The following is a 14,423-nucleotide window of genomic DNA, read 5'->3' on the forward strand; positions in this document are numbered from 1 at the left end:
AAGAGTGCTTATTTGAAAAAAGAAAAATGAAAATTTAAAAATTTATTAAACACTTCAAAAATTTCTAACACCTATTAGATACATTGCTAATATTTGGTTGAAACAAATCAATGTTTCTTGAGAATGATTTCACCATTTTTATGCTTAAATTTCAAATCATTAATACACTATTATTTTCAAAAATAACGAAATTAACTAAAATATTTATAAAATATGATGAATCTATATCGTAGTATCTATCACAATTTTGATAATTTTACAAAAATTTTCAATTTATTATTTAAAATAATTTTCAATATATACATATAAATACAAAAAAGCAAACGTGATAGGAATTCAATATTTGGAGGTTTATTATTTAAGAGAGAGAGAGAGAGAAAAGAGCTCATGGTTAAATTATTTGATTATAAATACACACATTTCACGCCTTGATAAAATTAAAAAAAAAAAAAAATCAACATCCAAGATAGTTTTATATTTGAAAATTTTTGGTATTATATAACATTTATATGCTTTAGTAATCAGAGATTGAAAAGAAAATATCAACCAATGAATGTGAAGTTTTTTTTGGTTCATTATAAGACTTCAACATCAATGGTCAATGATCATAGGGACCTTTATTTACAACCCCACACCTCTCTCTACCAAACCTTAATCAATAAGAAAAAAAAAAAAAAAAAAACTGAAAACATCACATATTTTATTTTATGGATGTGAATATTAAATATTGTCTAAAATTTAAATACCTACATTTTATGAATAATTGATGTTTGTGTTTGTATATGTAAAATAATTAATACCCGAAAGTTAAATGAATGTGTTTTAGTTTTTTTAGAAAAACCAAAATTAAATAATTATTTATGCAAGAGAACATCTATGGTTATAAAATCTAATTATTTAACCACTTGAAATATCCATAAAGGAATGTCTTTTTAATTAAATATTGTTTAATTTATATTATTTTGTTTAATAACAAAAATAATTAAATAAATATAAACTAATAAGAATATTAATAATCAATAATAAAACATTATATTATATAGTTAATATAACAAAAGAAATGGTAATTGTAGGAAATGAAATTTTGTTACCTGTAATTAAATTAATAGTAATTATTAATTGGTATTAATTTATTAATTAACCATATTCTATTCCTTTTTCAAGTATAGTAATCCTACAAGTTTGAAAGGTATTAAAAACCCATGATAGATGAGTTTTAAAGTTCCATACATAATAATAATTCTAAGTTAATTTAAAACCGAAAACCTTTCAAACAAAAAAAAAATTATTTAATGTCTATTTGAAAATATTTGCGTTATTAAAAAGTTATTTGTGAATAATTTAAGTGGTTTGAATTCAAATAAATTATTTTATCATATCATCAAATTTGAAAGCAAGAAATTCATCTATTTATTTTAATGAAATAAACATCTAAATATAATAAACGATATGCTATTAAATTTTCATTGATATGTTTCACATTTTCATTGGTATTTTTCATATTTTCTTAAAAGTTAGATAATATAATAATAAAAAAATTCATTACTTAGTCAAAACGTTCATAAAATCTAAAAAACTAACCAACAAAATAATCACAAAAAACGTGTGAATATGATCGATGATACATTTAATGTATTACGGCATTGTATTTTACATTTATAGATAAATTATTTAATCATTTCGTGTAATTTCTGTTTATTTGTTACACTAAAACATCTCAAATTAAAGAGAGAAACTTCTTGATTATTAATACCACAAAATATCTTTTTCTCTCGATAGTTATCAATAACAACACTTTTTTCTCCCATATTCCTCTTAATCTTCTTCTTGCATCATCTTCTTTTCGATCTTTGTGGTGTAAATCAATTAATGTTGCATAATTACGTAACCTTTAATAAGTGCGAACTACACAAAACAATATTAAGTTTTAAAAAAAAGTATAAATATAAAAAAATTTGAAAATATCTCTATCAACATATTTACATTTTAGGAATATTTTTATTAGAGTATGGACATTTTATAAGCGGGTGACAATGATAATTAGATTTGGAAGCATGCATATGAAAGCTTGATTCTTTCTTGGTAGTCACCAATGGGCAATGACCCTTTTTGTGGTGGAAAGGGCAGTGAGAAATTATAGAGGGAAACATGACGACCATATTTAAACTTTACATTACACACTTAAGCATTTGTACTTGAAATCAAATAAAATAGAATATAGCATTGAATTCATATATCCCAATTTGGCGCCATGAAATCTAATCGATCTGCATAGGCTTCAATACGCACACTAAGACTACATGCAGAGGACGTGGAGAAATATAAATTACAAAGTTTGTGCTTTTTTCTTTCTACTTCAAACAAAACTACACACAAATTTTTTAAGTTTGTAACCATTTCTTCTTATAATTTTACAACCCTTATACCTTACTCTATAAAATTTCATCAAACTTTATTCTCTCAACTTTCAAACATACTCCTCCAGTTCCAGTTTGATGTAGAATAATAAGATAAAAGAACGATGGAATCAACAAGATACTTTATTGACCATATAAAAACAATTTTGAAGTTTTAAAATAGATTAGTTGACTTGGTCTTTGAATATATTCTAAACTATCAAAATAATCTTATAATTTTAAGAGGAATGAGCACCATAATTCTTTTTCTACTTCTCGAGGTAAATAAACTTATACGTTTGTTGTTGAATACAATTTTAATTGATAAATTGTATGAAGCTGAAATTGAGTTTTTTTTTTAGAAATCAAAAGTTTTTTCACTATATCGAGAGTTTTGTACTAAAAAAACATCCTTTGAGTTTAATGACAAAAAAAGAGATGTTAATTTTTTTTTGAGTTATAATAAAATTGTTTTCTCTTTTTTTAAAAAATAAATTTGTAACTTTACGTGTAACTCGAAATTTTGAGATATGTTAGATCGCTGAGAAAATGCGCAAGAATAAATAGAGAGAAATAATTTATGGTAATAACAGGTTTATACTGTTTTTGACAAAGTTGAGAATTTTTGAAAGCAACTAGTCCATGAGTTTTGTGTATATATACCAATAATAAGTCGTTTCAACTTTTCTTTTTTAAAGTTAAAGGGATTGAAATATAAATTTATTTTTTGAAACATAGTACTAATTGTTTCCATTAAATTTAAGGAGAATGTTTTGAGTTGAAAGATTTTACAATTTCAACCATTGAAATGGAAAAAGGAAAAACAGAGAGAGAGAGAGAGAGAGAATCAATGTGGGCGAGTTGTTGCCATTTTGAGGGCACAGTAGTGCATGTACGACACGTCGTAATTCGTTCCTAATCATCCATTTTAATTTTATCGACATGTAGTTCGTCAAAAATAGAAAATAAAAATAGATAATGTTGCAATTAAACTAAATTTCGATTTTCAGAAAAGTCGCACAGAAAGAACGCGTGGAGAGGGAGACGAGACAACTTCATCTCTCTCTCTCTAATAGCCATTTTTTCTCTCCTCCAATTCTTCCGATCGATTTCTACTGCTTTTTCCGTTCAATTGAAAGCTCAGAATGGATCAGATTATGAACAAAGTTGGTTCTTATTGGTTCAACCAGAAGGCCAGTAAGGAGATCGGCTCCATCGGCGATGACATTAATGTAATCCCACTTCTCTCTCCTCCTTTCCCCCCCTTTTCTTTTCCTTTATTAATTGTTGTATGATTTCGTTTGCGTTTTCCTTTGTTGTTTTAATTCGTTGTTTCGTTTTTTTTTAAATATTACAATTAGGGCTTTTATGACGTCGACGTTGAATTCTCCAGCTTTTGATGTTCATTTCCTTCCCTTAATTAACATCTAGAGCTTTATTTTTACGATGATTTTTTGTGCTGATTTTTGTTCTGGTTTGGATTTTGGAGAAGAAATTTGGTTCAATAATCTAGGGTTGAGAAATTGAACTCCATAGTTTTGACACTTTCTAACTGGATTGTCGTGTTGATGAGTCTACTTAGTCGGATTTCCATCTTGGCTGGCTGAGCGAGCGCGCCAACTTTCTCAATTCTGTTCGGACATTTGCTATGCGTTATTGAGCGTCTAGGTTAGCTCAAAAACCCCATTTATTGGAAGGATAGTTGTTTCTTACTAGTTATATGGAAAGCGGGAAATTCATTATGATGGTGAGTTAGTGTTTACATTCTTAGCTAGGTAGAAGCATAAGCCCCCTTATATATATCAGAGTTTTTGGTTGAAGTATCGGCTTTCCAAATGATAGTGTTATTGGCCTATTGTTGCAGATGGATTCCGTTTAGTGAGAACTATTTGGTTGTTCTTACGCAGTTTTATAGTGATCTAGTTTCATACATAGTATGTACTATTTGGTTAGTATATCATGGATTACAAGTTAGCTCAAAAACACCATTTATTAGAAAGGCAATTCTGTCTTATGAGTTAGCTCGAAAACATCTAGGAAGAAGCATACGCCTCCGCTTCTTTTGGGTGTAATATCATATGGCTTGGAATTCCTATGCCCCTTGAAAACCAGAGTTCTTGAATGTAGTTCCATACATAGTATATACTATTTGGTTAGCGGTTACTTCTTCGTGGGTTCAATGCCAGTTCTTTCATTCAAGAAAAAGAGTTTCCTCTGGCTTTATTTTAATATAAAATTTTTTCAGGTTGAATTGTTTATTTTCCTTTGCACCCAATACCTTTTGCTTTATTATTTATTAATTCGTATTAAGCTTATATATCTTCCTTCCCTTATTATTCTATTATCAGTCATTGTCAACGAGTATTCAAGGAGGAACTAGCTGGTTGGTTAATAAAATAAAAGGTTAGTTATTTCTTTTTTTTATTAGGTTCTGTTTATGCTTTTAATAATGTTGACACATGTTGTTTCAGTTAATTTTCCTTTTTCCCTTTTTGATAATAGTGTCAATTTTTTTACTATTGAATGTTTGGTTCTTTAAAGTATACTGGGGCCTAATATGATCTTTTGGTGATTGCAATGTTATTTTCTAGACTCGAATGGCAGTACATGTCATAGTCATAGCAAAGTCCTCTAAAGTTATGCGAAAAATTACAAATTATATCATTTTGTGTGTGGTCGGTATAGCGATTCTGGAATAGTGGTCATATGGTACTTTCTTGCTCAGGGCTATGTATTATCACCGTGCTTTGCTATAACAATTCTGGAATTGTGGTCATATGGTACTTTCTTGCTCAGGGCTACGTATTATTAATGTCCTTAATGGAGCTATAAACTGATGGATTTATTAGTACAATATGGAGCAGCATCGTGCCATTACCATGTACTGGCCACGAGACATCATTTTAGTTTCTCTATTGCAAAAAGTAGTACATTATTTTGATTAATCTTCCTTGGTCTTTCGTAGGAAAAATGCAAAAACCTTTACCAGACCTGCTGAAGGATTATGACTTGGCAGTGGGAATTTTCCCTCGTGACGCAACCAACTATGAGTTCAACGAGGAGACAGGAAAGCTTACTGTCTTCATCCCAGAAATCTGTGAAGTTGGGTATAAAGACTCATCAGTCTTGCGATTTAACACCACTGTGACTGGGTATCTGGAAAAGGGGAAGCTAGCAGATATAGAAGGAATGAAAACAAAGGTGATGATATGGGTAAAAGTAACTTGTATTACTTCCGATGGACCAAAGCTCAACTTCACTGCTGGAATGAAGAAAACCAGGAAAAGAGAAGCGTATGAAGTCCTTAGAGATGGTGTAAATGTCGAGAAGTTCTAAAATGTGGGGATTCTTTTTTGGTTGGGTCTTTATATACTTATAAAGCTTAAATCACCATTAGATTCTTGTTCTTGAATGCGTTATTATGATCTTTCCCAACCGTATATCACGATTACATGCTATTTTCATGTCCAATAGGGCATATGGTGTGCCGTTTTTAGTAGAATGATCTATAAGAGGACTCGGACAAATTTGCATCTTGTATCCTTAACTTGTAACTGTAAATTTATTTTATTGGATAACAGGATTTGATATCGGAATACAATATATAAGTGTAAGTAATGAGCTTTTTGTTTACTCCTGTCGTGAAAGTATTGGCAGTGAGTAAACAAATGTTGTTTCTAATTGTTGTTGTGATTCTGGAGATGTTGAAAGAAGGATTTGGAAGCCTCGTAAGTGGACCAGCAAATTGCAGCAGCAGGGGCATGGAACATCATCCTTGGAATCCATCCTTTCATCAGCCCGTTGTAGCCATCCTTCTTCACCACACACCCAAGTACGTATCCAATTGAACTGCTTGAAAATTTGTCGCAACCACACACTCCCTGTTTGTATGGTCAAAACATAAGAGAATCACACCAAAGTTTCCAGTTAGGGCTGCTTGTGTAAGAGAGTATTTTCTCTAATAAAAAAGGATTTAGAAGAAATAAGTCAACTAAATGAGTTTATTTAAATTATGGTAGCTATTTAGTTGCTTTAAAATCAAATGTAGTTATTATTAGGTGTGTATGCTGGTTAAGCGTGCACTTCTGGATTGGGTTATCCTCATTTTGGAAAGTATGGTGTGATGAATTGTGGCTTCCATTTACAAAGGACAAATGTGTCCTCCAAGAATCATCATGTATCGGTTTAGTGGTAAGAAAGAACATGTAGTCTTGATAACTAAATGGTTATTAGTTCAATCTATAGTAATCATTTATTTATGAATTAATTTCTTAGAAATTTGTTTGACACTTAAATGTTGTAGGGTCTGATTGTTTCTAACAATCCTGAGATTAGTTGAGGTGAGTGTATGCTAATGTGTTTCAAGGTAATCAAATTTCATTCCCAAATTGTATTTCAGACTCTTTTTTATGGTCGAAGTTACCATTTAAGCTAATATTATCTAAAGAGTGGTAGACTTGTAAAGTAAACAATTAATATGATATAAATTTGATACTTTATACTTAAATGACAGGCAAAAGTCTTTTAGCCACTTCTCAACTCTACTTCCATGACAATTAAGTTTGTCTATTTCTTTTGAGTTTATCCATATTGTGAAAAATTCAAGCATCCAATTTATTAGTCCTAGTTGATTCTTCAAGAATTATGTCAATTAGTTAAGCTCGTTTTAATATGTGAATTAAGAAAATTAAGAAACAGTGGCAAAGCGAAAGAAAGAGTGATTTTACCTGACACTGCAGCCGAGTTTTCACAACGTCTAATGGCGTTGTAAGAGCAGCAGCAAGAGACCCAGCTGCCGCACCGGCCGTAGCATGAACAATCAGCCTCTCATCGTCATCACTTCCCGGTGACACCTCCTTCAATCCCCTTTTAGCAGCTTCATAAGTCGCAAAATACACCGCCGTATACGGTGCATTCATCACAACCGTGGTCCGATAAGAAGCATACAACGCCCCAATCCCTTCCTCAGCCAAAATCCTCCTCACACAGTCCCCCACTCCTTTATAAGGACTATTCTTCAACTGCAGCCTCTGTTTCACTACATCCATCGGCGTTATCACGGCGTCGCTCGTCACCGTCGCACAAACTCCAGCGATGGCGTGCGCTAATGGGTTGTTCTTATTCCCCATTGAAAACCCTTCTTTCGCAAACTCGTATACCGAGAAGTAGACGGCGTGTGCAGGTCCTGCGCCTAAACCCATTGCTCCAATTCCACGGTAGAGCCCAGCCGGACCTTCCACTTTCAGAATCGAGCCGAGTGCTTGTCGGACTGTTGACGATCCACCACCTAGGGCTTGTATTCGGGTCTTGAGAGTGTCCACTGGATACATCGCCATGTGCTCGACCGACCCTGCGATTGAGCCGGCGATCATGAACTGCCAGAAGTAAAGGCCGTCGTGGGTCGGCGGCGTAACGGAAACTTCAGGGCGGAAATCGGGAGAGTGGGAGACGCTTGTGGCCATGGTGTGAAAGATGCTGAGATTGAAATTGGTGTTAAGAGATGTTCGAATCAGTGTTGTTCTGTTTGAATGGAATGAGATTGTCGTCTTGCTCCATAGCTTTTTGTGAGGTGATGTTTCTTCTTTCTCTCGTCTTTCTGCATATTTTTTTTTTTATTACAGAGCATCGTCTAGAGGAGCTATCATGGCATTTCCTTTTTGTTAGTTCTGTAAAATATCTACAAAGATACTGATAGTATGCATGTTGATTCATCTTCATTCAATCAATTGAGAATAATTCTGAGTTTATATCAAAAAAAGATGAATGAGACATGGTTTTAGGTATGAACTTGGGTGTTCAACAGAGTGTTATTCTTATCCTTTATCTGCAGAGAATCAAATGTCTTTCTGGAGATTCTTATGATAGCCCGGTATTAGACTTTTTCAATTGGGAATGAACTGTAGGTTAAGTCAGCATTTTATAACTTTATGATCCAAAAGCTTACTTTGTCTGTCTGCTTCCGCAGCATCTGGACCTTTCCCTGATAGAACTTTTAAGACTCCGTCACTGTTTAAGACACTAAAGTTCAGATATCTTTTCTTTACTAGAAAATTATTTACGTTTAGAAGATTCTCGAGAACTGTTAGGACATGAAACTTCATAGAAAGATATTGTCTACTTCTGACGTTATTCTTGTATTATTTTGTCAAGTTCTAATCAATGTTATGGAAGCGAAATAGGCGCCAATGACCTGTGTTTTGATGCTCAAATTAGAATTTATCCGACTTTTAAAAATCGTTGTTTTTGTTATTGTTTCTTAGGTTATCGATGGGTGGAATTATTAAAATTGACCAAATATGCACATGTGATGGGATTCACTCCTCGATTCTCACTGTTCAATTTTTGCTCATGCTCCTCCTTAAGTTTTTACCAATCCTTTTTCAATCTGCTACTTTTTTTCCCTTTTTAAAATCCAATCTACAACTATTTTTTCTTTGTTTTTTTTTCTTTTTTAAATCCTCCTCTTTTCTGAGGTTGTCTCCAATTCCAAGATTGAAGGTCTTTCTACCCTCCGATTCCGTGAATTCTTCATCTGGCTCCGTTTGAATTTCTTGTTCTTTTTCCTTCTCAAAAGAAGGAAAGTGAATATGAATACAGGAGCGAGAAAGAGTTGAGGAAGTTGAAGAAATCTGACAATTGAAGAAGCTAATCGAGGAGGATAGTGGGAGTGAGATGGAGGAGAGAGAATCGAGAAGAGGAGCAAGATTTTTGCTCCCACTGCATGCTTCCATGGTTCTTTGGTAAGTTATGATGATGGTAGTATACCTCCTAACAAGAACATTCAAAGAACAAACAAGCTCAAACAAAGAATACCAAAAGATAGAATTATATTGCAATATCTGGAAGAAACTACAATACACAAATCCTCTCCCAAATTCCCCAATCAGGAAATCCTTAGCAAAATTCTTCACCCCTCAACCCCCACCTTCAATCCCTAACAAACTAACTAATTGCTAACATACCCATTCTAGTAACCATATTAACATTCCTTTATCTAGGGGTGGCATAAGCAGAAGAACAGAAAACTTCGATTTTCAAATGTTGGGTCAAATCTCATTTGAGCCTTGAAAAGTAGGTTATCCATACAAAAATTCGACCATGGAACTTTATCTTAAATTGAAAAAACCATAATTAAGCATATGATGCCAACAAGTATTGTGTTAGCTGATCATGTTGTTTGTAATGGCAAATTGGCTGATCCGTTGTTTTTCTCATCTTTATCTATTATTCTCCAGTCAAATTCAAGCAGCATCTTCTAGTACTTTGAATTCCTTAACTGTTAAAGTCGGATCTCTCTTTTCCTCCCAATGACAATTGACAGGCTTGATTTCTTTCTCCTAGACACTATATTTCTTTCTCATTGATGAAAATTAGAACATGAACTATATTTCTTTCTCATTGATGAAAATTAGAACATGAGGGCCAGAAAGATGAGGATTTAGGAGCCAATAAAGCCCATGGACCCCGTCTAAAGATTGGAGAGTTGTTTCAAACTAAATTCCATCCATGAAGAATCGAACCAAGACAATGGAAATTACAGCTTCTCCGTTTGAGTTTCTCCAGAAATCGTTCTTTATTACTCTGCCTTAGCTCCTTGGCATTCTTATAATTTAGCAGATTTCACTTGTTTAAAACTTACTTTACATTCAAGAGAAATGAGTCAGATTTACAAGCTACCGGCAAGGTGAAACTCGACCATCTTTTGGACAGTTATGATGTTTTAACTAGTGTATTTATGTTCTTTTGGACAGTTATGATGTTTTAACTAGTGTATTTATGTTCTTTTGGACAGTTATGATGTTTTAACTAGTGTATTTATGTTCTAGTTGGCTATTATTGAACTAACGACAACTATAAACACAAGGTGACATTTGTATATTTGTGTATGCCAATTGAGCTATGCTGATTTTGACAGTAACGTTTGTAATTATACCCAAAGCCCAACGAACTGATATTGTGTTACAACTAAAGAGTGAGATGAAACCATATGTAGATACTTAAAAAGTAGGTGCATGCACACATATATGATATATCAATCATTAAATTTTGATTCTGTAATATAATAAGTATAGCTAATAGTTTCCTCCCAAGTAAGCTTTTGGCTTTACATTCTTGTCCAATGTGGTATCTGCAAATGAATGGCTAAAAGCAAGGACCAATTTTATCAAAAAATCAGACCAACACAACAAGAAAACAGACCAAAACCCACACAGTTAAACATCTTCAACTGATGAGTAAAAACCAAACAAGTACCAAAATTTTCTTGCAGATTATGAACAACATCAGCAGGGTTGTTCTGCAAATGTTGATGAAATCGAAAAACAGGTATCTATCCGAAGCTCTTCTCGTCATCTGATGAAAGTGAAACATAGGGAACATATCAATCAAAGACAAGCTTTGTGAGCTTGAGTGAAAACTCCCACATTCCCAAAGCAACTATTTCCTTATTATTATCTATATATTTACATTCTGTGGTTTTGTGCAGAGAAGATGAAAGCAGGTTCTGTTTTCATCAAGAACCTGCTTTCAGCAAGTAGGCTGGAAACAGAGGGATCTCCAAGTTGAAGAAAACCTCAATCTTCTTAAGCTTCTACTTGTGTTTTCATGGACATTGTGGGACTGAATCATATCCCACATTACTTGGATATCTCTGTACTCTCCGCAAGACTCTATATCCTTGTAGAGGCTTAGTAGCCCATTCCCATTGCCTGCCATTAAACAAGCTTTCATCAGGGGAAACGGATAAAACAATCCCAAGAGAGAAAGGAAATTGCGTTCCTTCTCAACTATTTCAGAAACAAGTTAGAGAGAAAGAGGTTACCTTTAGGCTTACGGAGAAGGTGTGAGTTTAGTTTGAGAAAAAACAGTTTAGTGGGGAAGAGGAACGAGCGTTTAAAACAACCCCATAATCGCCATCTCTTCATCTTCTTCACCTGCAGGCTCCACTCTCTTCAACCAACCTTTGATTTATATAGTACAATCTCTCTCTCTCTCTCTCTCTCTCTCTCTCTCTCAAGGATCAAAACCTGAGTTAATAAATAAAGAGGAAACAGACGGACTTTTGGAGTATTATTCGTAGTACCTTTACAAGCGATCCCATCAAATCACCAAAATCAGTCAATTAGAGTTGAATTCAATGTGGATGGAAATACAGTGAAAACCAAGAAGGATTTAGGCACAAAAAACCATGGAGGTGAGGACCAAATACAGTGAAAGTGGTTAAATTTGGTTCAAGTTTAGATGGAAAGAAGGAAAAGGAGCGTTTGAGGGATTTGAAGATGAAAATGAAAGATCAAGATCAAAATTAAATATTGAGTAAAGTGTTTGGATTTTGCTTTCCTCATCTATCCTCACACCTAGATTCTCTTCCATTAAATACACTGTGGAAGTTGGACAATTGGGGCCATGGTCAAAGCGGTCTGTTGGCTTTTCTATCATCTCTTCTATTTGTGTTCTCTCTACGTATATATATATAAACCTGTCTTTTTCACATCCTCTTTTTGATACTTCAACTCTTTTATCAAAAGGGTTCTTTTGTCTTTATACTAGACGTATCGTATAAATCATTTCTCTTTGATTAATATGTTTATTCTTCGACTTTAGTGTTAGTTTTAGATGGATTGAATCTAGATAAATTTGTTTTTTGTTTTAGTTAACAATATCGGAAAGGAGATTAAAATGGAACTGTTGAGGAGAAAAAAATGAGTGATATGTTAGGTAAGATTAATGTTAACTATGTTAATGGTAGTATAGTAGGCATTGATCATGTGCAGCCCTAACTGCCTTTGCTTTGACATTTCACCAACTGCTACTCCTTTGTTTTATCCATATTTCACATTCTCTTTCTGATGAGACTTGGATCAAATGGAACTTTATGATATTGAACTCAAAGTCAACCTCAACTCCATGGAAAGCCAATGGGAACCCCACTCTGAGGATCAACTTTGTGACAACTTGGAGTTTATATGGTCTATGTTAACACTTCAATATATGGGGAATTGCATCGTGGAGCAATATATTTTCCATAAATTAAATTCGTGTCATCCCATTTTCTATAGTTGTATATATGACAATTCTTAAAAATAACTATTTTTAATTCTGTTAAATATTTCAGAATTTCCAATTATACTCCAACGTTTGCGCTGCCATTTTCTTCCTTCCATCGTTTCTTCTCTCGCGCGTTCCTTCCATTGTTTCTTTATTTGCAGGTTTCTTCTTCATTCGTTTTACCTTTCTTCTTCTGTGATTTATTGCATCTTTCTTTCTTCATTTGCTTTCATGATTATTAGTTTTTCTCCTTCTCCTTCTGTGATTTCTCGTACCGTTTCGAGGTCCGATTAGTTCTTCTCATTTGATTTCACAACTTTCGCTCTCTTCCTTTGCAATTTTTTGTACGTTTCTCTTCTTCTACATTGATCTCAACATTGTCTTTTCCTTTTTTCTTTTATGATTTCGTTGATTTTAGGGCTTTTTTCAATCTTCTGTGTTGTTAGACTGATTTCTTTGTTTGATCTGATTTTATATGTTTTTTTATTGTTTGTGGTTATGTTTACCGTTTATAACCGATAAAAATAAGGGTGGATAGATCGTTTAAATTTTTAGTTTGATTGACATCTGATTTTAATTTGATTTCATGTCTGTGTGAACTAATTCTATATGATTGCCATATAATTGCTATTAGGTTACTATTTTGTGTATATTTTAATTTAATCTTTTACATTTTTTGTAGCATCTTTAGATATGGTTAAGCTTCCAATTGTTGTTTTCCACCGTGGTTAATGGAATGATGACTATTTGTGTATTAGTGGAAGAAGGGATGGATATTCAGTCTTTTGTTAAGTTGATACAAACTAAACTTATTTACCTGTTGGACTTTTAGTTTTAATTTACCTGTTGAACTTTTAGTTTTAATAAATAAAGTCTTGAGATTGTTTGGTGGAGTTTTTTTGTCAATTTACTATTGATGCAAGCATTCACATTACTTCGTCTTTAAAAGATGCCGAATTATTCTTACACTTTTTCCATCTTCAACGTGAGAGAATTTTCTTTTTTTGGGCCAATCACTTCATCAAATCTGTCCTTATCATTATAGTTTACTGACGTTTTATAAGCCCATCTTTCTTCTATCGCATCCAATAGTTCATTCACAAAACATTCAAAATATTTGGAATGCAATTCGAAGGGCAGATGAGTTCAAAACTACAACTGAAAACTAAACAAAGTATGTACAACTTAATGAGTTAGTGATATCAAAGTGCAAAAAATAGTATAAATAGGAAATAATAAAGTAATCATTGGGTAAACTTACATTACTAACTTTGAAGATACGTTCTTGGAGGTAGTTTCAATCAAATTTCTTTGTTGGTTTCCATCTAAGCATCCTAGGGTAGTCTTCACGGGTCTTTTTGCTACAACCCCAACACCTAGATTCGAGAGTTTCATTACGATTTTGTATGTCCAAATTAACAAGGCTTGTGGGAAACCTTGTATTGTGCTCTGTGTACCTTTAGTTTGTGCAGCTCTTTTGAAAAAATATACGGTCAAAATTAAATTCTAGTCTACCTTAAGGAAAACTATGCAACGCTTCATCGTCTTCAATCAATTCGACATTTCAAATCCATAACATTATGCATCGGTTTGCTATTAAGGAAACACTCTAAAATGTAAAACTTTGCTAATTTCACAATTACCTTATCATCATGTGTAGCAATTGTATAGATCAAACTGATATTTTTAAATGTTTCATCCCTTAACAATCGTGGTGAAATGGGATACAACAAAGGTCTGTGATCATGCTAAATCCTCTCATTGCAAACTTTACTTTTAATCCTTCTAAGAAAAACACTAGTTCATTTGTACTATCTTTAACACTCAATCTTCCGACGAGATGAACCAATAATTATCATCTTATAATCTAAAAAGAACTCGAACGGGCCTTTTTAAAACATTTCAACTTGATTTGGTGTTAAAGTCTTCACTACTTTTTCTATAATGTCTATCCTAGAATAATAATGAACTTTTTTAAAC

The 14,423-nt window shown here is 33.0% G+C and overlaps 2 protein-coding genes and 1 long non-coding RNA gene across 3 annotated transcripts; 2 read left to right on the forward strand and 1 right to left on the reverse strand.

Moving 5' to 3' along the window:
• Positions 1 to 3,179: 3,179 nt before the first annotated feature.
• LOC103502156 (uncharacterized protein At5g01610) lies at positions 3,180 to 5,997 on the forward strand. The gene is made up of 3 exons (XM_008466003.3): positions 3,180 to 3,628; positions 4,745 to 4,799; positions 5,362 to 5,997. Exons 1-3 carry the CDS (start codon positions 3,542 to 3,544, stop codon positions 5,730 to 5,732), a joined length of 513 nt encoding a protein of 170 aa, XP_008464225.2. The 5' UTR covers positions 3,180 to 3,541; the 3' UTR covers positions 5,733 to 5,997.
• LOC103502157 (uncharacterized) lies at positions 5,940 to 8,613 on the reverse strand. The gene is made up of 2 exons (XM_008466004.3): positions 7,124 to 8,613; positions 5,940 to 6,277 (listed from the first exon to the last, which is right to left on the reverse strand). Exons 1-2 carry the CDS (start codon positions 7,856 to 7,858, stop codon positions 6,074 to 6,076), a joined length of 939 nt encoding a protein of 312 aa, XP_008464226.2. The 5' UTR covers positions 7,859 to 8,613; the 3' UTR covers positions 5,940 to 6,073.
• On the forward strand, positions 7,825 to 10,310 carry LOC107992059 (uncharacterized). Its single transcript, XR_007822754.1, has 3 exons — positions 7,825 to 7,965; positions 8,888 to 9,136; positions 9,809 to 10,310. It is a non-coding gene; the product is annotated as an uncharacterized LOC107992059 (long non-coding RNA).
• Positions 10,311 to 14,423: the final 4,113 nt, after the last annotated feature.

This window comes from Cucumis melo, chromosome 8 (assembly GCF_025177605.1).
Source record: "Cucumis melo cultivar AY chromosome 8, USDA_Cmelo_AY_1.0, whole genome shotgun sequence".
Classification (NCBI taxonomy): domain Eukaryota; kingdom Viridiplantae; phylum Streptophyta; class Magnoliopsida; order Cucurbitales; family Cucurbitaceae; genus Cucumis; species Cucumis melo.